This window comes from Ursus americanus, chromosome 28 (assembly GCF_024610735.1).
Source record: "Ursus americanus isolate L20-20 chromosome 28, mUrsAme1.1.p, whole genome shotgun sequence".
Taxonomy (NCBI): domain Eukaryota; kingdom Metazoa; phylum Chordata; class Mammalia; order Carnivora; family Ursidae; genus Ursus; species Ursus americanus.
This window is the reverse complement of record NC_142154.1, coordinates 1,420,423-1,443,828: the sequence shown is the minus strand read 5'-3', so window position 1 is coordinate 1,443,828 and position 23,406 is coordinate 1,420,423. Positions and strand designations below refer to the sequence as shown.

Below are 23,406 nucleotides of genomic sequence, written 5' to 3'. Positions count from 1 at the left end.
AGGCGTCGGGGGAGCCACAGAGCAAGAGCGGAGAGAAAACAGACCCACTGCCTGAGCCTTGGGGCTCCAAGGGAGTGGTGCAGCTCCACTGATGGGGGCTGAGACCCTTGCACAGCCACATAGGCCCCTGTCCTGGACCACGGCCCAGCCTGGAATAGCTGGGTGGGGGCCCCGGAGGCAGGACAGGAAGGTGAAGCTGGAACTCCCTCCTCTCCCATCCCAGCTCCTCCCCAGCCAGAACTTCAGAAAACGCTTTGGGGCTCAATGCTCACGGCACTGAAGGAGGGCTGAGGGTCTGCGTCAGGTGCGTAAGCACCGCAGAAACGCTGGAAATAAGACCGGCCACGGAGAGGACCACAGCCACAGAGAGGTCCATGAGCTGCACCCCGGCTCCCCCCGAGCATGATCCCAGCAGGCAACCCACCTGCTGCCAACTTGAGCTCTTTGCCCTGTAAACTGGGGCAACGATCCCTTGGCCTAGGGCTCCTGTGAGTGTCAGACGGAATCAGGGCGGTGTAAGCGCTGTAACTCAGTTGGCCCCTGGCAGGTTCTCAGAAATCTCAGCGAAGCTGGAATTAGGCCGCAACAGGGCTGTGGGGACGGTAACGGCCTGGGCTCTGCCCGCACCTTCTCTACCAGCTCCACTTCGCTTCATCAACCAACAACCGCACGGCTCCTAATGCGTGCCTGGCACACAGTCAGCCTGCAGAGACCTGTGGGGCTGCAGCTTGCCCTGAACAATGACCCCACAGAGCTTAGGCCCTCGGCCCTGGAACACCTGACTGCTACCTTACACAGCACTTTTTGCAAGTGTGAGTAAGTGAGGGGTCTTAGATGCGGCGATGACCCAGGCAGGCCCTACATGCCATGGCGAGTGCGCCACTGAGACAGGCGGCCATGGAGGAATCTGAGTGAGGACGGTGGGGGAGGCTGGAGGGATGTGGCTGCCAGGGGACCCAGGAGCCACCAGCAGGTGGCAGAGGCCGGAACGGGTCCTCCCCGAGAGCCTCGGCAAGGAGGACGCCCTGCCAACCCTTGGGTTTCCGACTTCTGCCTCCCATAACGGGGAGAGAATGAATTTCTCTTGTTCTAAGCCAGCATGTTTGTGGCCATTTGTGACAGCAGCCCGAGGAAGGAATCCAAGCTCCTAGTCAGGCTGGGAACACGCACATACAATTAACTAGAATTTGGCGCTGCCTGCACAGACCGATTATACCCAAGCGCCCGGCGAGGGCACTACTGCGGCTGAGCGAGATGTAAGTCCTCAGGGGGTTCGATGGGGCCGGCGGGCGGGGCAGAACCAGGGGAGTGGCAGGTGCACATCTGACACAAGAGGCCCTAGGGAGCCAGGAGGCAACCGGGAGCAGACGAGTGACGCCCCCCATGGCAGGGCGGACCGCAGGGGCTGGGCACGTGCCGGCAGTCCCGGCACGGAGGGGTGGTGGCTTGGGGCAGGCAGCTGCACAGAGGGGGCGTGAGGCTTTGAAAGGCTGCTCAGCAGGCTGTGTTGACAAAATGGGGCCATGGTGCCAGCCCGCAGGGGAAACAGCGGCAAGAGGACGGGGCCAAGGAGGGGGTGACGACGTGACACTCAGGCTGTGAGCATGGAGGACCGGGCGTGCCTGCTGACCTGAACACCCCACAAGTGTTTGAAAATACGGGTCTGGAGAGGTTTGTAATGATGGTAAGGAAAACAAGGGGCTCAGAGTCGGGGTTCTGATGAGAAGCTGGCAGGTGGGACCTCGGTTTCAGCGCCTACTGGCAGCGAGACCCCAGGCGAGTGACTAAACCCTGCCAGGTGCTCCCAAAGACCAGGCCCTGTATTTGTCTTGTTCATGACTGGAATCCCAGAATGGGACTCAAGCAGGTGCGCGAGAATGAAGGAATAGGGGCACCTGGGGGGTCTCAGCTGGTGAAGCATTTGCCTTCAGCTCAGGTCATGATCTTGGGGTCCTGGCCTCAAGTCCTGCATCAGGCTCCCTGCTCAGCGGGAAATCTGCTTCTCCGCCTCTCGTTCTCTCTCTGTGTCTCAAATAAATACATTTTAAAAAATCTTAAAAAGGGGTGCCAGGTTGGCTTAGTCGTTAAGCGTCTACCTTTGGCTCAGGGCGTGATCCCGGCGTTCTGGGATCGAGCCCCACATCAGGCTCCTCCGCTGGGAGCCTGCTTCTTCCTCTCCCACTCCCCCTGCTTGTGTTCCCTCCCTCGCTGGCTGTCTCTCTCTGTCAAATAAATAAATAAAATCTTAAAAAAAAAGAAAAAAATTAAAAAAATCTTAAAAAAAAAAGAGAATGAAGGAATAAACCAGCTCCTCTCATCCTTACAACCATGCTGTGAGGGTAAGTTCTGCATCATTAATTCCATTTTAAAGATGAGGAACCTATAAATTAAATCTTAAAAAAATAAAATAAATTAAAAAATTAAATCTAAAAAAAAAAACAAAAACAAACCTCTGCTCCTCCCCTCACTCATGGTCTGTGTCTCTCCCTCAAATAAGTAAATAAAATCTTTTAAAACATAAGTACCTAAAGATGAGGCACCGGAGCCCAGGAGGGTCGATAACTCGGCGAGGGTCGCACAGCCCGTGGGAGCTGGGGGTGGACCCGCGTCTAACTCTGACGAGGGTGCTGCCGGCCACTGCGGTGCCTCCCCCTTGGGTGGTAACACCTGGCGTGTGGCACGGCCCAGCTCAGCCTGGTCTCAAGACACGGGGTCCCAGCACGGCAAAGCCCAGAAGTGTGGGAGCCTGCCGCTACCCCACAGTCTCGCTCAGTAGGAAGGGAGACAGAGTGGGACACCTGGGGCCTTTCTGGTCGTGGACACTGAGGTTTAAAGTCCCTGGTGGCCAAGGCTGCGGTGGTCACAAGAAGCAGACAGGGGCCTGGGAATGCCGGAGTGGGGACGAGATCAGACAGATGGCTTCTGGGCCAGCCCGCAGCGCCACACGGCCAGGGCACGCAGGCCAGCAGCAGGTGCACGGAGCCCGCGAGGCCTGGCTGCCCTCACCTGTTATGATGACTTCATCGCCGTCCAGCAGAAACTTCCTGGTCTGTCCGTTCCCCAGCTCGATGGCCTTCGTTCCCCTCCACGACAGCTCCAGCATGGAGCCAAAGCTCTCTGGCTCCTTCATCACAAGAAGGGAAGAAAGCCTCCCATGTATTTACACCTTGGTGAGGGTGTCGGCTGCAGAATGGACGTGTAGCAAAGCCGAGGAGCCCCGGGCAGGGATGGGTGCTGTGCCCCTCAAAGACCCTGCCTTGGTGGGACCTCTGCATTGGGCCCTGCTTGCGCTGTCTGGGTCCCGGGCAGTGCTGGGACAGTGCGCCCAGGCCCTCTCCTGCCCTGCGACTGCAGCGAACCCACATGCTGCCACGCCTGACACCCTCCCACTGGGGAGAGATTCCCGTCGACCCACAGGCTGCGGTCAGGACCTTGCAGGAAGTGATTGGCACGTGCACCATCCCAAAGTCTCCATCCCCTAAGGTTCTACGACTCTCCCATGGGCTTATGGTGGCATGAGGGGGTCAGGGGGCACAGCAGTGGGGTCATCTCATCCTGGGAAGGTGCATGTGACCCAGTGACAGCCAGACTGCATGGCCACTCCCTGACTCCCCCCACGTCCTCTGTCCCCTAAGCACACAGATGCAGCCTCCCGTCCTACAGTGTCTGTAAAGGAAGTCTGGAAAGTGTCTGGAAAGGAAGCCCCTTGTGCACCCCCTGCTGGACGAAGCTGGAAGAAGGAAGAGTTGTAAGATGCGCCCGCCCTGGGTGGGAAGCCCTTCTGCAGGACAAGCTCAGGGCCCTCGGGTCTGTGTGCGGAGTAGGCTGTCCACATGGACAGCGCCCAAGGCATCGGAGACTCACCGGCCCGCTGATGGTTCCAGAAGCCAGCAGGTCCCCTGGGCGCAGGTTGCAGCCATTGACGGTGTGGTGGGTCAGCTGCTGGAGCATCGTCCAGTACATATACTGAGGGCAGGGACACAGAGGGGGACAGGGCAGGTGGCTCACCCCAGCCTCCTGGTTGGCAGCTCACACAGCCGCTCGTGACAGACAGCCTCCCCGGGCTCTCTCCTGGTGCCCCAACCAGCTCGCCCGGTCGCTCACAGCAACCACAAGCTGTCCTCCTGGGGTCCCCCCTCCCTCCCCGCTGTGCACTGGCCTCGGCTCCCCTGCTCCCTCAGGCTCCCCAACCTGCCTTCTCCAGGAAGGCAGACCTTCTCCCTGCTCAGACGCTCAGTCTGCAACCTGCCCATCTGTCTGCAATCAGACGCTGCCCTGCGAATACCCTTGGGTCCTGAGTTGGCATGCTTCAGGACCTCATCACAGCAGAGGCTTCTAATGAGCAAAGAGCTCACTGGCATTCCTCCCCCCACGTCCACCCCACCTCCCTGGGCCTTGAAGCATAGAGCCAACAGGATGTCTGGGCAGGCCCAGGAACGAAGGAGCATGCAGGGAGCTCTGCCTGGGGAAGGGGGCCAAGGACCACGGGGCCAAGACGCTCAGACGCAGTGCCAGCCCACGCCTCTCCGAGCCCACAGCTTCTTAGATCTGCCACTCTTGGAGCTGCACATGCGGACACAGGAGAACTTAGAAACAGGTTCTTGCCCAAGAGCCCCCTTGAGGAGGCCCCCTGATTTCCTAGCTGCCTAAGGAGCCCAGAACAAGGTCCAGTTAGAAGGGAAACTAGAGGCAACAGGACTACATTGATTCAGAGGACGCTTACATGCTCAGTGAACACACGAGAAGGGGCCCAGCTGCGGGACTGCTCAGGGAGACGCAGACTGACACCACCACGCTCGGAGCAGCCCAAGGGAGAAGGCGCACCGCGGCCGTGCCGGCCAGGACAGCCGGGAGGCTGACGGGCTGCGGGGTGCATGCGGGCGGGCTCGAGCTCCTGGGGAAAGTGTCTGCAAGTCCTTCTGGGCTGCGTATATAGACACATGTGCTACGTGACAGACGTGACTGGAGGGGACGGAAGGGGGGCAGCGGAGGCCTGCAAATCTCCCATTGCCCGGCAGGTGCTGGCCACACAGGGGTGTGGACTTTGTGAAAATTAATTGAGCTGGGCACCTAGAATTTGTGCATTTTCCTCTGTGTGAGTAAGGCTTCAATGAGCAGCTCAGTTAAAACAGACATAAGTCACTTGGCTCAATCCACTCCCCTGCCAGGACAGAAGAAGCCGCAGACTAGACCCTGTTAGGAACATTGGTCGCTCCCCCAAGAAAATTGCTGGTCATGTCTACACAGCCTGCATCTGGAGGAGTCTCTGTGGCCTCGTGGCCTCTTTGGAAAGGAACAGGGCCATGGAAGCTCCAGGCCACGCCCCGAGCCATCACCATATCCCAGAATGGATGCGAGCCTCCCGTTCTTCCCGGAAGGACCACCCCACGTCCCACACTTCCGAGAAGCAGTCTGCCCAGCTTCAAAGCTCACCTTAAAATTGGACTTGCAGATGGTGGCTGCCTGGCTCATTCCTTCTCCTGTTGGAAACACAAGTAGCATCGACAAGGGGACTTCGCTCCATGGATCGGGACGGGGGGCACACTTGTAAGGTAAGCGGTTTTGTGGCCTGTGAAACGGTGAACACCGGAGCCGGGGGATGTGCACCGCAGTGATAATCTCCAGCCCGAGCACGTAGAAACCCACCTGCCTCTCCCCCAACGGGCCACGTCCGGTTTACAACGCACTTCAGCGGTATTTACGAAGCAGCTAGGACAGGCAGGGCCGCGGGTCACGGCTGTTCTGTTTCCCAACCGTGCTCACACCTACAAGGCCCGTTACTCCCTCAGAATCCTTGGCCCTGGCTTCCCCTCTGAGGCTGCACAGGAAGGTGTGCCCCACGGCCCCTGGTCAGGTCAGGGCCTACACCTGTCACCCAGATCTCAACTGGGGCCGTCAGAACAGCATGTTCGGGACTGGGGCGGAGAGGGGTCTTGGAAGCCATCCCTGTACGCAGTCCTCCCCTTCCAGGTCTTTCTAAGTCTCTGGACACCGCGCCTTCTTGATAATACCGTTCCTTCCCCAACAGGGCATTCCCCTGGATGTTTCCAGGCCAGCAGATGAACATAAGACAGAAGTGGGCCCCCAAGAGGGTCTGTGGGTAGGAGGAGACAAGCCCAGATCCAACGACACCAGGTTTTCCTCTCAGCCTGGCCAGTAGCTCCCCTAAGCAACTTGGGGTGAACCCCTTTTCCTCCCTGAGCCTCATCTTCCTACAGCATAACATGAAAGGACAGGGCCGGCATAGATCTCGGAGGGCACTAGATTGCAGCTGTGGGGTGTTTCCTGAAGCCCCTTCCTCTGGGGGGTGTCCTGCTCCCTTGGTGACAGCTCTGTCCCCTTCTGCGGGGGAACCACCTCCATGAAGGGTGGGGATGCTGGAGGGGGCAGGCGAGCCAAGCCTGGCGTGCATACACCGGAGAAGAGGAGGAGACAGATCCAAGCCAGAGTGTGGCCAGGGCTCTGTGTGCAGCCCCTGGGCAAACCCGCCCCCAGCCCCAAGGGCCCCTACAGGAACAGAAATGACACCAGCCTCTTCCTAGGTACTGGTTCTGCTCTAGACCTTTACAGAGCCCGTCCACCTCCTTAACCCTCACAACCACATGGTCATGTCAGTGCCATTACTGGCCCATTTTACAGATGACGCACCGGGGCACAGACCGGCTCAGCCATTTGCCCATAGTTGAGCAGGCCCCAGGTGGACCCCAGCCATGGCCTGCAGAGCCCCACAGATAAGCAGGGCTGGCACAGCCTGCAGAGCCCCACAGCTGAGCAGGGGTGGAGGGTGGACCCCAGCCACGGCCTGCAGAGCCACGCTCTTTACACTAACGCTCTACCTGCCTATTAAAGGAGCCGAGCCCAAGAGCCTCCAGGGCACGTGGGCCCCGTCCGTGAGGCTCTCAGGGCTGACCCAGGGTGGAGTGTGGGGGCCAGCTGTGCAGCCCCAGAGAGCAGAGCCAGGCTTTCCAACAGGCCCCGGATGGAACATGGGCCCGGGGCGGGGGGTCACTGGTGGTGCGCGAGTGAGCGGAGGCTGAACAGACCCCTGGCTGCGGTGCGGACGAGGGGATGCAGGCAGAGGAGGGAGGCCCTGGGCTCCGTGCTTTCTGGCAGTGACAGGCCGCTAACGTCCTGCGGGCTCCTGTGGTGTCCTCTGAGCAAAGGGCACCCCGTCCCCCTCTCTTCCCTTTGCAGGACCCTCCACAGCTCCAGGGACACAGCAGGTGATGCCCTCTCACCGCCCCCGCCCCCCAGGGGCTCAGGAGCAATGGGACAATGGCACCTGGCCACCTGAGCCCACCGAGCCCTGGACACACCCTCCAGCTCCACGACAGTACCTTTCAGAGTGACAGAGAGGTTAATGTCGAATGTGTAGGGCCGGTCGTGACGGAGATACGGCAGGGGCTTGGGGTCCTGTGAGGGCAGAGCACAGCACAGGGGCTGCTGACAGATGGCGCTGGCCCGGGGGGGTCCCACAGCGCACCAGCACTGCTCCCTCCACACAGGGGATCCCCCCTAGGCCAAAGGAGGCCCCCACACGATAGGGACCAGGGTGGTCACATGCGCTAGTCTCTGGAAAGAAGCTGGCGGGGGGGGGGGGGCGGGGAGAGCATCCGCAGGTCAAGGGCACAGGGGTCAGATCAGAGACGCCCCAGAAAGCCAGGGAGCAGGAACGCACTGTTGGTGCAGGACCCGGTGGAGGCAGCCCGACGGCCAGGCCACGGAGTCCACACGGCAGCCCACAGCAGTGTTGCCAGACATGCCACACACGAGTAGTCTGGGGTGACTGTAACAGTTACGCGTTTCTTTTTATGATTAATTTGGTGGCTAGTGACACCAATAGAAATATAAAGTATAAACAAACAAATAAAAGATCCTTCCTTTTCTAAACACATTATTTGAGTTTAAAAACGGGAGCGGCTTGGGGCACCTGGGTGGCACAGCGGTTAAGCGTCTGCCTTCGGCTCAGGGCGTGATCCCGGCGTTGTGGGATCGAGCCCCACATCAGGCTCCTCCGCTATGAGCCTGCTTCTTCCTCTCCCACTCCCCCTGCTTGTGTTCCCTCTCTCACTGGCTGTCTCTATCTCTGTCGAATAAATAAATAAATCTTTAAAAAAAAATTGTCTTAAAAACAAAAACAAAAACAACAACAACAAAAAAACGGGAGCGGCTTTAAAGGAAAACATCAAATGACAGGCAAAGTAGCAAGAGTTGTGAAGACCCCACGGGGAGGGTGTTTGGGAAGGGCTGGCTCTCAGGAAGGCTGATAGGAGACCTCCCAGGACAGGGAGGTGTGGAGAGGTGGGAGGGGTGCAGCACGGCCTGCAAGAAGAGTGAGGGGAGCTGCTTCGTGAGGAATCGGCTCGAAGGGAAAAACTCCCAGTCTGCTTTCAGCGCAGCAGACATGAGCACAAGAGGGCAGTGTGGGTGCAGGTGCCCCAGGACAGTGTGTGTGGGGGGGGACGGCAAAGGGCTGAGAGCATCGCAGGCCTCGGGAAGACAGGGGAGGCAGGGGGACGGAGCACCAGGAGCAGCAGGGGGCTGCCGCAGATCCATGCTGGAGAGGTCACAAGGGGCTCTGGCCGCTGATGGGACGGGGTGGGGGCGTGAAGTGGTGCTAGGACCAGGACTCCCTGCTGCCAGGCTCCAGGCTGCATTCTACCAGTTGGACTCCAGGGGGCGCCACCGCACAGAGCAGAACTTAGCAAAGCTGTGCAGGATGGTGGCCCTGGCCAGGACCCCTTCTCTTCTGGCCTCGGGCCTCAGAGGATTCCGAAGGGTACAGAATTCTGTGTTTCCCCCCAAGAACTGTGCAGGGAGTGGAGAATGCACAGGCAGAAGGATTGTGCCAGGCCCACCTGAGGTCACTGCAAAGGGCCCCCCAGCAGGCAGATGGGGGGCACGGAGCTTCCCTGCACATTCAGACAGTGTGGATGCCCGGTGCCAAGCAGCCGCAGGGGCAGAGGCACCCGGGTGTGCAGCTTCCCGCAGAGGGACCGCTTACCTGCTCCGGGTTGGGCACGGCAAAGGGCATGAGGGCCTCCATGGGCACCACCCATGGAGAGATGGTGGTTCCAAAACTCTTCCCAAGGAACGGCCCAAGAGGGACATACTCCCACTTCTGAATGTCCCGAGCTGCAAGAGAAGGGCCAATCAGGGCTTACAAAGGCTGCCCAGGGCCTCGCCCAAGACTCCGTTCTTCCCCCCAATGAGGAGGACCGCCACACTGCACGGAGCTCTGGCCTCGGCCAGACTGCCCGGGACCACAGGGACCACAGGCAACAGCATTCAGGGCCAAGGACAGAGGTCCTTCGAGGTCACTGTGCCAGGTTACAGCAAAGAGAACGATGACCAAAGGGCAGGGAGGCATTCCCCCAGGAGGGGGCTGGAAGTTCATCCTCTACCCCCCCCCCCCGGGGGGGTGGCGGCGGGGCAGACACTTCCTGGGGCTCAGGCATGCGGCCTAGAGGTCGGGAGCCACTGGGACACTGAGCTGCTTTCGTTTGAAATCTCAGCTCAGCAACTAACTGCAATCTCCCTGGGCCTCAGTTCCTCACCCGTGAAAGGGGAACGCTAAGGTGACCGGCGCCTTGTGGGGGTTCAGCACAGGGCCTGGCACAGAGGTGCTCAGAAACGCCAGCTGTGACGTCAGCCTTGTTCCTGGTTAGCTTACAGGAACACTGGAGATCGGAACCCAGGGGCTCAGAGCCGAGAAGTCCGCGAGACACCGAGCCGCGCTCCCCACCTCTGAACAGCACCAGACCCCGAAACCATCCACGGCTTCTGTGACACGGTCCCCAGCACCCAGTCTTCAGCCAGAGCAGGGCACCCACACCCCAATAATTACCACTCCAGTCGTTCATAAGGACCATTCCAAAAATGTGCTCGTGGGCCCTGGAGATGGGGATCGGCTCTCCAAAGTTGTTCCCAGGGCCTACAAAGAAAGCCTGACGCGGGGAACAGTTGGTTAGAATCAGGGCACTGGTCTGGAGGGCAGAGGGCAGGCATTTCCAAACCCAGGCCAGGGACCAAGACTGCCACCGGGGACCGGCCCAGGCTGCGAATTCACTGCATTTCTAAGTCGTGGACTGTGCTTGAGCTGAGAGCTGGTCACCTCGGGAGAGTGGGGAGCGGCAGGATGCAGCCGGCACCCCCCAAGGCCTCCAACCGGCCCAATCCCATGGCTGCCCTGCTCCCTCCCTCATCAAGCCCCAGGCCACCCCGCTCCTTCCCCTGCACCTCTGCACGCACCCCCACAGGCTGCATTTCAAGATCTGACAGCTACGCCGGGCTTATGGGAGACAGAAATATCTGGGTGTGTACTCGTGTCACGAAAAATGAGAAGCCTGCCTCCGTAATGCAGCCAGGAGGGCCGTGGCGGGGGGGGGCATCCCCCACACCCCCACCCGCTGCCCTCCCCCTCTGCAGAGAGACATCACCAGCAAGGGCCTCGGAAACCAGCAGAATCCCAAGACATCATCGCAGGGGAAAATGGGGGGACGACTGTCAGGCACACACAGGATCAGCCGTGACATTTGCAAAACCTGTCACAGTTTGCTCTGTGACAGTGTTTAAACACTGCAAGTCTTTTCATCAAGATTTAAAAAAAGCCCACGGGCACCAATTTCTATAGAATCTTATCAGCATCAAGTGCAGATCATCTGCGCTCCCCATCCCGCCCGCCCCGCACCGTCTCCGCACACCGACTTTCTGCCTCTCCTCGGCCTGCTGTCCACCCCCGACAGGACCAACACAGGCAGAGCACAGGCCTGCAGAGGGCCCCGCTCCGTGCCTCTGCGCTGGCAGGGCTCCTCCTGGGGCCCCCATGGCACCCTCGCTGCAGGGGGCTGAGGGCTGGCGGGGAAGGCCTTGCTGTTTGGAAGTGACCATACATTCCTGCCTCTGGACGGAACCCCAGGAATCACAGGGCAGGACTGGAGGGACAGGGAACTCCAGCCTGCCTCCAGCCGGCCCTGGCTTCTCAGTGCCATGGCCCCTACCAGGCGGCCCCACAATCCCTTCTCCTCCACCTGCCATGAGGAGAAGCTCCCCATAGATGCCGGTGGAGGGAAGCCCCCGGCTACCCGCCTGCCTGCATGCCCCCCACTGGGCCTGGCTCCACTACCTGCCCTCTGATCATCCTGCGAGCTGCACCAGGGTCCTCCCGTTCAGTTCAGCTCCTCCCCCCTCCCCTTCGTCCCCTCGCCTCGGGGACTTCCCAGAGTTCAGTGTCCCCAGTAACATGCAGAGCCCTGCAGCGTGAGGGGTCCTCGGGGATGAATGTCAGCATCCTGGGGGTGAAGCGATGGTAGGTACTGCCGTGCGGGACGTTACGCCTGGGGGAGAGTGTGTGGAAGGCGTTCAGGATCTCTCCGTGTTATTTCTTACAACTGCATGTCACCTACAGGTATCTCAAAATAAAAACCCCTTAATTTAAAAAACCATGCAGCCCTAAAACAGCCACGTTTCTGAGATTGCGCGGGCCCAACCATAGCTGCGGGGCGGCTGGGACAGGTGTGACCCTTGTCACGTATAGTCTATCGATACAGAATACACACGCGGGATTAGCAGGTGCAGACCCTCAGCTCCTACGGAAAATACCGGGCCTACCTCAGCCAATCGATACCTAACCGTGTTTCGCATGTGTTTCTGTCTGAGGGCACCTTGTCCGACATCGACTGCTGACTCAGGAACACAAGTGCGTGAGTGCCGGCTGGGTCCCGCCCGGAGGCGGGCTGTGCAGTCCAGACGTGTCCCCGGAGGGCGCGTCGCCAACACCAGACGACACTACAGCACCACACTCAAGGGGCAACTTAAAACAGCGAAAGCACCCCCCCCAAAATAAGCACAAAGATGCAAAATAACGCGGCTTTCAGTAGTGCGCAGAGCACGTGTCCACAGCGTGAGCGGGACCGAGAAGGCAGAGCGTGGCACACACACGCTGGGGACGCCAATTCTCCGCCACTCTCTGCGTGTCCGCTCATGACCCCCACCAGCTCTGCGGGTACTGCGGGGGACGCTAGCGGTTAACTCAGCAAGTTCACAAAACGGAAGCCGTGCGAGGATGGACTGTCCCGGGGGCAGCCAGGCCGGGACCCCAGGCAGGGACCCCGGGCAGCCCTTCCGGGGAGCGCTGCTGCCATGGGACGCCCGTGCAGAGACCGAGGCCTGGCTTACCATCTCCAGCTCCATGTCCAAGAGCTTGCAGGCGCCGTAGACAGGAGGCTTAGCTGCAAGAGCGGCAGGACAGAGAGGCTGTCGTGGGTGCCGGGCCACGGGACCATGGGCACACAGAGCGGGAACCAGTGAGGCCTGGGCGCTGGGGCCACTTACAGTCATCGGGGCTCATCTGCCCCATGGGCCTGCGGATCGGGGTGCCGGACACCACGACGGAGGAGGCGCGGCCATGGTAGCCCACGGGAAGCTGCAGCCTGAGAAAGGAGGAGGAAGGACGCTAACTGTTACATGCTGCAAAATAAATTTCTAGTTTTTAGAACTAAAAACAAAAAGGAGTCCACACATACACACGTGGTTCTAAAACCCAAAGGTAGTCCCAACCATCCGTCCACGGGCAGAGGGATAAGCAAAGTGTGGTCTACACACAGCACACAGGAGGACCAGCGAGCACTAACGCGGGAGGACATGCCGGCCCGCGCCCTGACTCCGGTGAGCCTCAGCGACGCCACGCGGCCCGGCTCAGAAGGGCCAGCACGATTCCGCCTCTGTGCCATCCCGGAGAGCATGGTGGTGCCCAGAGCCGGGGCGGGGGGCCTGGCCAGCTAGTGCTTAACGGGGACAGAGCGTCCGTTGTCCCAGTGAGAACGCTCTGGAGGTGGATGGTGCCGACAGGCGCACCGTGGTGTGGGGGCACTTAGTGCCGCAGAGCTGGGCACTTACAGGGGTTCCTCCATCCTCGTCTCCAGCACCAGCCAGGAGCCGACGCCACAACCCACGGGGACAGTACCAGCCGCCAGCGTACATGGTGCTCAGAACAGGCCGGCACCACACAGGGTCCCTCTTCAGACTCTTCCCAGATCTTCCCCGCCCCCAGCCGCAGGTGCCGCCAGCCAGCAGGGCGCGAACTCAGCCCGGAGCAGAGAGGAGAGCATCCAGGGCTTGATTGAGGTCACGCAGTGTGACGCGCTGGCCCTGGGCGCCCGACCCGGCCGGCCTGACGGCAAAGCCGCACAGGGCAGCAGGAACACAGCCAAGAGCTCTGTCTCTAAGACAGACAAGTGAAAAAGGAAAGAGCTCCCAAATATCAAAACACAGGAGAAAGGGAGTTAAAAGTCTGATGCGCTAGGGACGGACAGCCAAGCAATGTGACCGCGACTGTCAGTCACAGCACAGCACGTGATGAACGCCTGACAAATGTCTGCACGAGTCACACCGTACAGTGGGCCCCCCAAGATCATGTCCCCGTCCCATCCCCCAGAAAATGGGAAGGTGACCTTATTGTGGAAAAGGGTCTGCGTTAAGGGTCCTGAGATGAGGTCATCCAGGATCATCCGGGGGCCCTAAATCCAGTGACAACAGGAAGCCAGGCAGAGTCAGGCCCGGGGCCCCCTGCAGCCTCCTGGAGCTGGAGCAGCGAGGGCCCAGACTGTCGCCCGGACGTTCCGGAGGGAGCTCAGCCCCAGAACCTCGGCCCCAGGCTCCGGCCCCCAGAACCCCGAGGTATTCATTCTCTTGTCATAGGTCACGGGTTTAGAGCAATCTATGGCCGTCCAGGAGCCGAATGCAGACCCACACCCCCCGTCACGCGCACAGGGAAGTTCCAGGTGGGGCACACCTCTAAATCTGTACAAAGTGAGGCTACAGTACGTGCCAGGAGCAAAGCACAAAGACTATCTTCCAATTCTTGGGCTGGAAAAAGCCTCAGGATGACATGAAAGCCAATGTCATTTAAAAAAATGAGGGATAGGGGCGCCTGGGTGGCACAGCGGTTAAGCGTCTGCCTTCGGCTCAGGGCATGATCCCGGCGTTATGGGATCGAGCCCCACATCAGGCTCTTCCGCTATGAGCCTGCTTCTTCCTCTCCCACTCCCCCTGCTTGTGTTCCCTTTCTCGCTGGCTGTCTCTATCTCTGTCAAGTAAATAAATAAAATCTTTAAAAAAAAAAAATGAGGGACAGGGGCTCCTGGGTGGCTCAGTCGGGTAGGCGTCTGCCTTCAGCTCAGGTTATGATCCCCGGGGTCCTGGGATCGAGCTCCGTGTGGGGTTCCCTGCTCAGCAGGGGTCTGCTTCTCCCTCTGCCCCTCTATCCCCAGTCATGCTCTCTTGCTTGCTCTCCTCTCTTTCTCGCTCAAATAAATAAAATCTTAAAAAAAATTAAAATTAAAAAATGATGGACATGTTTGACTTTATAAAAGTATAAAGCTTCTGTATCAGGAAAGAGAGCAAAGTAAAAAGATGTCACGCTGGGAGAAAGTATTTACTATGCGTGATAGCAAAGGGTTCATTTCTATTACATATGAAACATTCTTTCAAATTAGTAGGAGAGCAGGGGTTGCATAGAAAAGCTGGCAAAGAGAAGGCCAGAATGTCTGTGAAAGAATATGGAAAACGGACAAGAGTTTTGCTCCGGGAGGAGGGACTCAGAGGGTGGGGGCGGGGAGGGCAAGCCAGGCTTAATCACGATATGAACACATACCCTGTATTAATAAAGGATATATGCAGAGAGTGACAAAGGCACAGCCATGGGCAACCTCGCCTCCAACATCCGGAGAGAAGCCCATTTGCTCTCATCGGCAGACGGAAATGGCCCGGCTCCCCCACTCAGCCTGGAGCCTGCCCGGGGCAGAGCCTGGTCTCGCTGCACACCTGCTCTCCCAGACCCATGCGTCCTGCTCTGCAACCTTGGCCTTGTTGCTTCACTTCTCTAGGTGGTTAGCCTGCTGTCTCTTTCCTTCCTCCTTCCTCACCTTGAGTCTGACGGACATTCCCCGGCCTGTGCATGGCTGGCGGCACCCGGCCTGGGCTGTGCACCTACCACCATGTTCTAAGTAACCCCCACATCCAGGGGACAACGTGGAACAAAGGGGCAATGATCTGGGCTCCGTGTTCCCAGTGGGGCGTGGCCCTGACCTGGGAGTTAGGAGGTGCCTCTGGCCCTGTCTGTCCTCGGGCAAGCCAGGCCTCCTCAGCCTGTCTTCGCTCCCATGAAATGAGGCTAATGGTCACAGCCTTGGAGACCCCAGAATCCCCTGTGCGGATCCCAGAAATGAACACAGCTCACGCTGTGAGCTGCCCACACTTCGACAGATAAAGAGCATGGGCGCACTTGACGGTTCTCAGGCATCAGAAAGTTCCAGGCGTGGAGAAGGCTGGGATTCGAGGCGTGCCCACAGGGTAGTGATACACAGCTTACAACAGGAGCCTAGAAGGACCGAACCCACTCGGGGACGGATCTTCAACCCTGTTCTCTGCACAAAGGGGCTTGAGGGACAGAGGGGTGGTCCCTCTGTTTCCAGGAGTGGTGGATCACGGGCATGGGAGCCCCCCCCCCCCCCCCGCCCCGGTCTCTTGACCCTGAGAGGGACTTGTTAGCTCCTGGGAAAGTGTGCTGCTGGGAATGGAGAGACAGCCTGCGCACTGATCACACTCTGGGCCAGACGTACCAGTTGGGCATCAAGGCTTTGTCCTTGCCGCGGAACATGATGCCCACGTTGGTGGCGTGCTGCCGGGAGGAGTAGAAGTCCGTGTAGTCACCTGCGGGGAGACACCGGAGACCCCGCGGTGGCCAGCTGCCCAGCACAGGCAGGGCGGGTCTCAGAGCAGGAGGAAGAGGCACATGCAGGCGTCCAGCCCCGCCCTTCCCACGCGTGCACCCCTACATGCCCTTCCCGCCAGCGCACCCCCACAGCGCCGTCCAAAGCTCGGCCGCAAATGCAACACCGATGAGCCTCACTCACAGTTTGTTTTGAGAACTCTCCTCTGAGAGACAAGTAAGGAACGAGGAGCCAAGACTGAGTGGAACAGACCCCTGGACACCCCTCCTCTTCCCGGGGCTTCCCACCTCACCACTGCCGACCCAGGGCTCTGCTCCCCAGGCCTGTGCGTGAGCTGCACCTGCGAGCGGCACCTGCCACCTGCATGGCTTCTCTCCCCCCTGGTCTGAGTCCAAATCCTGGCAACACTTTGAGGCCCTTTCCCTACTCTCTCTGGCAGGACTGCTCCAGGAGGACGAAGAGGAGGAGGAGTGGGAGGAGGTGGGGGAGGAGGAGAAGAAAGGGGAAGGAGGAGGAGGGAGAGAAGGGGGAGGGGAGTAGGCAGGGAGGGGTGGAGGGGGAGACGAAGCAGGGCGGCAGGCCAGTCTAGACTGGAAAGGGCAGTGATGACCGAGGAGAGAAGTTCTATGGGGGGGGGTGGGTAGAGCAGGGGGCACACGGCCTTCATGTCCGGATCCCAGAGGTAAGAGCTGAGGGATTCTTGGGAAGAAGAAATCCGTAACCAGAAACAAGAAGGGTCACACTCCAGGGCACCACCTTACAGAGCAGGAAATAATGTGTCTAAAGTGCGTATCATGGGGGCGTCTGGCTCCGTGAGTGGGGGCGTGGGACTCGTGATCTCAGGGCCACAGCTGCAAGCCCCACGTTGGGGGTAGAGATTGCTTAAAAATAAAATCGTTAGTAAGTGAGTAAATGAAGTACTTATCCTAATGTCTGGCATATGAAAGGCCCCCAAAGGTGAGCCCTTGGCCCCCGTGGGGGCACCGCGGCCCTGCGGCGGCTATCCCAACTCAACAGACTCAAAGATCGAGTCTTTCTCACATGATCATCCTTCAAAACACTGCAAGGTGGTGTCTTCTAAGCCGCGAAGAGCGGGGCAGGTGTGTGCCGTCCCGCACGCACCCTCAGGAGCTCGGGGCTGCACACTGCAGCAGGACCCCAGGGCCAGGCAGGGGCCCAGCACACAGCGGTCACAGCGCCGTCGTCCCAGAGCGCCCGCCGCCGGCTTGCTTCCATACGGGTGTCTGCATCGTGATGGCTGACAAGCGGCGGGCAACGGCAGCGGCGGGCGTGAGGCGCAGACACGACACCACCCCCACCGGGGGCAGGTGCGCGGTTCCAGAGGCTCACGCTAACAGGCGGGACCGTGTCGTGTACTCGATGCCACTGAACGTACACTTCGGAATCGTTCAGACGGGAAGTTTTATGTTACATGTACTTTACCACAGTTTATAAAGAAATTTTTGTGAGACCGCCTTAACTAACACCTTCTTTTTCCTTCATACAAAATACAGATTACCAGGAACATAAGAGGAAGAGTAAGGGTGATATTGGGGGGAAATGCCGGTTGGGATGGACACGAAGGCTTATGCACAGTGTGATTCCCTCTCCATGAAGCTTCTAGAAGTAAGACTAGAGAGACGGACGGATGGTGGTGGCCTGGTGTGGGCGCAGGGATGGACAGCAAACAGGCTGAGGCGCTGGTGTTTCAGGACCGGCCAGGAGGCCGGGCTGCACCAGTCCTCACACGGCCTCACACTCTCCAGACCGTGTCGTCGCAGCCCTGTGCGCCAGGCCCCAGAGAAGCTGTCCGAAGCAGGAACACAGGGGTGGCAGAAGAGAGAGCCCCTGGAAGGAAGCAGGGGCTGCAGAGTGGGGGGGGGGTTCTTACACACACGCAGCTTGACCTGAGCTCTGTGCTCTGCACACTTAAGCTGCTTCAACCCTCAAACCCTAGGACGGGGTAAGTCCTGACTGGTGCACCTGTCCTTTGAAAGGCCATTCTCCACCAGGAAGGCCTCCAGAGGCTGTGCTAGGACGAAGGCCGCAAAAGCAAACGGGGCAGACACAGCACAAGGCCTGCCAGGGCCCCGCAGCCCCGGGTTCTGGAACCCTCTGAGCTCACAGGTGCGCCAGCACCCTGGGGCTGGGAGACGAGGGTGCAGAGCCTCCCTCTGCTTCAGCTAAGGGAGTCTGCACAATGGCAACTTGCCAACTGGAACTTTCATCAGACTCCCGGCCAAGGGCTCAAACTGGGGCTCTCCAGGACCCTCTTTCCTCGAACCCCTGACTCGGACTCACGGATGAGCTGGGAGCACTCCCTCCAGCCTCGAGGACAGAGCCATTTGCTGGGAAGGGAGCCGATGGCCAACCACAAATCCCAGTAGCCAGCAGCCACCCAGCGAGGGCTCTGGCTTTCAGACTGGCCTGGGTCCATGACGGGCGTGGGTAGAGCCCAGAGCCCCGCCCCGCTCCCAAGCCCGCCCGGTAGCAGGCACCCCGGACCCGGCCAGCCAGTGTCTTGGCCCCGTGAGCCGCTCCGGGACAGGGGCCCTACGTACCTATGGTGGCCGGTAGGTGCATCACAGCAGAGTCCTGGGCAGCGAACGCACTGCAACACAGAACCAGGGGCTTCAAGGTCAAGCACCAAGTGGGGTTCCTGCTCTGGCTGCCCACTGTAGGCTCAGCCCAAACCAGCCCTGGAATCCTGCTCACAGTCTCCAGTGAGCACCCCCAGGCTGGCCTGGGGCCAAGACTGGGCTGCAGCAGGCCACCCTGGGGAGGGCATGTGCCCACAAGAGCCCCGATGCCTCCTCTCTGCTCTGATTTTCCTCTCGAGAAAACGGGCCAAATTACTCCTTCTCTGGAAACCAGACACAGACGTGGAAGGTGCTGATGAGGAAGGGAGTGGGCAGTGGCCGGACCTGGCCAGACCCTCCAGGCCAAAGACACGGGTCCTCCCAGTCGGCCCAGAGCCCTGCCACCAGTATGCAGCGGAGGCAGGGGCTGGAGGAGGTGGAGGCAGCCGAGCAGTGGCTCCGAAAGGCCCTGGTCACCGCACTGTCCCCTCTCCCCGCCCGCCTAGGTCCGCACGCCCCTCACCGTCTGCGAAGCTCCGCGTCGTCTCGCAGCCTGGCGTGGCTGGCGGATAGCAGGTTGTGCAAGAATGCTCGCGCCTCCTTCCAGGCGGCCTGGCCCAGGCCCATGAAGCTGTTGAGAGTGGGCTACGTGGGGCAGAGGGGGCAGACCGCACATGGGAGAGGCCCTCGCACTGCCAGGACTTTCTCTCCGCCCCTGGAGCTGGGGAAAGCGTCCCCCCCACCCCCTCGCCCCAGGTCTGCACACGATCGGCAAAGCCTGGGAGCCACTATCGGGGGTGCTGCTGGGGACACGGGGCCTTGTGTGCCGCTGAAGGGGGCTGCGTTCCTGCCACGGAAACACTCCCTGCGTCTGTGGGGGCTCGGTCCCCACACACCCCCGTCAGGAGGTTCATAGCCATGTTGGTGTGACAGCAGCAGCACTGGGGTCTGAGGGCTCCGATCCTTCTAGCCACGGGGGAGAATCGTGGCTCATTTCAGAGGAGATCCCCACCATCTACCAAGGATCCGAGTCCTGTGCCAGAGGGTCGTTGTGAGGACCGGACGAGAGACGTGTGTGGAACTCTCGGCACACAGGGGGTGCTCAATGAACACCGTCCTCCGTCCTGACCCACGAACGGGAGGTGACATCACAGCACCCGACCATTTCCAGGGCGTGGACTTCAGGCTGACTCCCAACTGGTGGGCGCACACAAGGCGTCGTCCGTTGCTCCCTGGCCTTGTCTACAGACCCGAGGGCCGGCGCCGACCTCGGACAGGCAGGGGTCCCACAGCTCGACGGGGGGACTAACTGGGAACCGACAGCCTCCTCCAAGAGCCCAGAGAAGGGCCCAGCACGGCAGAGACTGAAACTCTGCCCACCTAGGAGGCCACCGGAGCTGTCCCCAGGCTGCCTGCTGCCGGCCTGTCTCAGAACCACGCAGCCTGACCCAAGTAAAGTTTCTGAGACCTCCGAAGGCACTATCTCTTATCCGAAATGGGAGGGAAGAGCATCTTCCTGGTGCCATTCGTAATAAATCCAGCAGCCACAACGGGGCATGGAGCCCTACCTGATCGAAGACATCCTGCTGTTTGGAGAGGACAGGCCCGGTGAAGAGGTGCTTAATGACACTGAGGTCCAGGATCTGGTCGCCAATGGCCACGCCGATCCTCGGCCTTGGCTGGGAGGGAGACAGTATTGTCAGCATTGGGGAAGGCCTCGGCCAAGCTTGGTTATTTACCTGCAAAATCTGTCTAGTTAAGAGCTCGTGGATCCCACCTTTAGACGGCCTTCTAAGAAGAGGGACCAAGGAACTGGGTCCTCAGTGCCCGACCCCCAACTCCCTTAGTCTCCCAGTGGACAGAGATTGCCCCGGGGACCTCTGGCCGGGCAGAACCTGGGATCCTATCTGCTTCTAGGACAAGAAAAGAATCTATGTTCACTGAATGGGAAATAAATCCAACTATCCCTTGGAAAGGGGAAGGTGCATGCTGCCTAGTCCAAGCCCCTTATGGAGGCAAAGTCCCCAGAGAAGTTCCTCAGGTACTGCTTAAATGCCTCTGGTGATGAGGAGCTCACCACCTCACTGAGGAGCTGGATTACTTCCCAGGATTGACCTAGGCCTTCCCTCGGGGGAATTTCTTTGCACCGCAGAGCAGAGAGCGCCCCAGGCACAGGGCTGAGGGTCAGGGGCTTTCATTAATGAGGCCCGCTCTGGCTCAAACAGGCAGAGCTCAGGTCATGAGGGACCATGAAGCCAAGCTGCTCCAAACATAGGGGGGAAGTTCCTTCCCACGACATAAAATCCCGTCTTCACCTCGGCCTCCTGGCTTTTGTTCCAGGACCCTGGGCTTTGCTGGCCAACAAGAAACCAGAGAGCATGGCTGCAGACCCAGCCTCCGGGAGCTCTGTCCTGAGCTGGGCTCCCAGCTCTCCTGAGGGTCCAGCTTTGCCATTTCAGCTCCAGAGAGCCTAGAGGTGGGATGACAGGCTGGCCTTCTCGCCACTGGCTGCTCATTTCAGCAGGCTGAGAGGAGGCGGCCACCTCCCCTGCACATCAGGCCCTGGGACCGGGGTGGACCAGAGCCGCACCCTCACCCGGCCCTGCCTGGGGGGCCTGGCTACTCCTTCCCAGCTGCTTGCACGGCCGACTCCTTGGGCCTCAGTCTCCCCCTCTGGCAAATGGCAATGGACACAATTGGTGAGCACTTGGACCTCAGTGGCCACCCGCCACAGGGTGTGCAGGGCAGACCCTGGGGCCATTTCTGACCCTGGTCCCTTGAAGGTAGGAAGGAGCCAATGCCACTGAGCAACCTCCAAGACGTAGCGACAAGCGCAGGGCCAGCTTCCCCAGCCGTAAACGAAGCCCAGACGCTGCCCTTGTGCGCCCAGCTGTGACTCAAAGACCCTGAAAACAGGGGTCTGTCTACTTTAAGTGCCAGGAAGGGGCGCCTGACTGGCTTCATCAGTAGAGTCTGTGACTCTTGATCTCGGAGTTGTCAGTTCGAGCCCCAAGCTGGGTGTGGAGACTGCTTAAAAATGAAATCTTGAAAAAAATAAAAAATGAGAACAATAAATTCGGGGAGCTGAATTCTTCAGTGCTAGATGGGAAGGGGCTCCCGGCTGGGATCCAGGACCCCTGAGTCCCTATCCGCTCTGTCACTCGCCATCCTGTCCCTTGGGACGAGTCCCTAGTCCTCTCAGGGCTCAGGGTCCCCTGCCTAACGTGAGGGAGACAAATTCGGAAGAGATACCCCGTTGGTCTGACTGTAAGAGAACGCACGTGCGCTGTCGCTGGGTCCTAGCTGACAGACGGCTGTCCAGGCCAAACCTTCAGCCCACTCCCAGGCTGACAAAGATGGAAAAGCATGGGGTTTGGAAGCTCTCCCATGTGGGGTCCAACTCCAGTTCTGCTTCTTACTGGCTGTGAGACCTGCGGTGGGGTTCTTAGCCGTCCTGAGCCGCGGTTTCCTCCTCCATGAAATGGGGACAACACATAACGGCAGGTTTGTTGTGGGAGTTCAATTAATATCTAAATCTCTTATCTTGAGGCCGGACACAGGGCAGACAGCCATTCAGACAAAAACAATTAGGAAGCCTCTACTCCACACCAGCAGGACACGAAGGCACCAGGGACAGGGGAGGGATTGGTGCCAGCTGCCCGAAAGCAAAGGCCCCACACGGTGCGGTGACAGACAGTAGGTGTGGCTGGGGTGCAGCAGGGAGCCTCATTCAGTGAGGGTGCTTAAGGGATGTCTCTCTGAGGTGACATTTAAGCTGAGTCCTGAACAGTGAGAGGGGAGTAGACCTGCACAGAGTAGAAGGAAGAGTACTCCAGACAGAAGGCAGGAACAATACGTGCTAAGGTCCTGGAGCAGAAAAATGCTCTTAGAATGTTCCAGAAACTGAAAGGTGGCCGGTGTGGCTGAGGAGAGCAGAGGGCCAGCAGGCAGAGGCAGGGCCAGACTACAGGGATTCTAACAACTTGGCCATAGGCTGCAGCCCACCGCGGGCAGCGCCCCCATCGCCAAGGCCATCATTCCTGTCTTCACAAAGTCTCCTGTGTTCTCCCAATCCATGAGCACCCTGAGATGGAGGGAGGGTGTCTCGTGTGTCTTTGATCCCTGACCCCCCCAAAGTCTGGCCCAGAGTTGGGGTTCTTAGGCATTCCCTGAATAAGAGAATGAACAAAGTAATGATCGGATTAATTCACTAGCGTTCCGCCCGAATTATGAAGAGCTGGCTGCTGGCGTGCAGTGGGGAGGCAGTGCCTGGCAAGAAGACCAGCCTACAGAGGCAGCTGCGACCCTGCAAGGTCCACTGAGGGCAGGACAGCTTCAGCGGAGGCCTGTTCACACGTGCACACCCTGAGCCTTCCAGAATGCCCAAGGGGCTGCGTGCTTTTCAGAGGGCCCTGGGAAGGCGTGCTGTCTCCAGCGTCGTCACCCCCCCCCCCCCCCCCGCCGTGGCTCTCCCTGCACATTCTAATTTGTCAACAAAGGGGCCTGGGGTCCAAAGGCCACCAGCCACCCTCCAAGGGGCGTTTATTCCAGAGTAGTCCAGACTCACCGGCCTTGTGGCTTGGGCAGAGCATGGTTGGCTAACACAGGTCAAGGGTTAACCTGCCTCATTGTATTCCTGTCCCTCCAAGGGACTGAGAGTTAACTTTCTGTGTCCCCGCAATGTTTGCTCAGGCCTGGCCATTGTGAAACACACATTGGCTCTCGGAGACCAAGGCATTTGCTGCAGGCAGGCCCACAGAAGGCCGGCCACTTGGGGTCAAAGATCTGCCATGGGGGAAAGGGCTGACCGCCAGGAGCTTCTTTTAGCAAATATTTCCTGAACAGTGTTGGGAGTGAGCAAATAATGAGCGTCTATGGTTTACAGAGCAAAAACTACCATGAATAAATCCAAGGGAATCTGCTGTCTCCACCCAGGGACCTTCTTACAGATTAATAAATCCCCAGTTTTCAAAGATTTCTTTCTACCAATCAGGCTACACTTACTAAGTGAAAGCTCCTTTTTTCTGTCCAAAAGGGCTTCTTCCAACCAGCAAGGGAATGCCCAGGAGCCCACCCCACGAGCTGAAAGTATGGTA

The 23,406-nt window shown here is 59.3% G+C and overlaps 1 protein-coding gene across 16 annotated transcripts in view; it reads right to left on the bottom strand.

Annotated features, from left to right (window-relative positions):
* FAH (fumarylacetoacetate hydrolase) overlaps positions 1 to 23,406 on the bottom strand; it is a 68,806-nt gene that overhangs the window by 44,408 nt on the left and 992 nt on the right. For 15 of the 16 annotated variants that reach the window (XR_015722057.1, XR_015722058.1, XR_015722056.1 and 12 more), the window contains exons 2-13: positions 19,879 to 19,989; positions 18,834 to 18,955; positions 18,293 to 18,342; positions 15,621 to 15,711; positions 12,334 to 12,431; positions 12,178 to 12,230; positions 9,848 to 9,947; positions 9,005 to 9,135; positions 7,338 to 7,413; positions 5,434 to 5,480; positions 3,865 to 3,966; positions 3,007 to 3,124 (exon numbers count right to left, since the gene is read on the bottom strand). Coding sequence is in view for 4 of the 16 variants with exons in the window: in XM_087856578.1 (XP_087712704.1) it covers positions 3,007 to 3,124; positions 3,865 to 3,966; positions 5,434 to 5,480; positions 7,338 to 7,413; positions 9,005 to 9,135; positions 9,848 to 9,947; positions 12,178 to 12,230; positions 12,334 to 12,431; positions 15,621 to 15,711; positions 18,293 to 18,342; positions 18,834 to 18,955; positions 19,879 to 19,989 (1,099 nt within the window). In the remaining 12 variants the exon portion in view is untranslated. Of the gene's footprint in view, positions 1 to 3,006; positions 3,125 to 3,864; positions 3,967 to 4,647; positions 4,925 to 5,433; positions 5,481 to 7,337; positions 7,414 to 9,004; positions 9,136 to 9,847; positions 9,948 to 12,177; positions 12,231 to 12,333; positions 12,432 to 15,620; positions 15,712 to 18,292; positions 18,343 to 18,833; positions 18,956 to 19,878; positions 19,990 to 23,406 lie in introns of those variants that run through there. The other variant, XM_087856580.1, reaches the window with a different exon arrangement.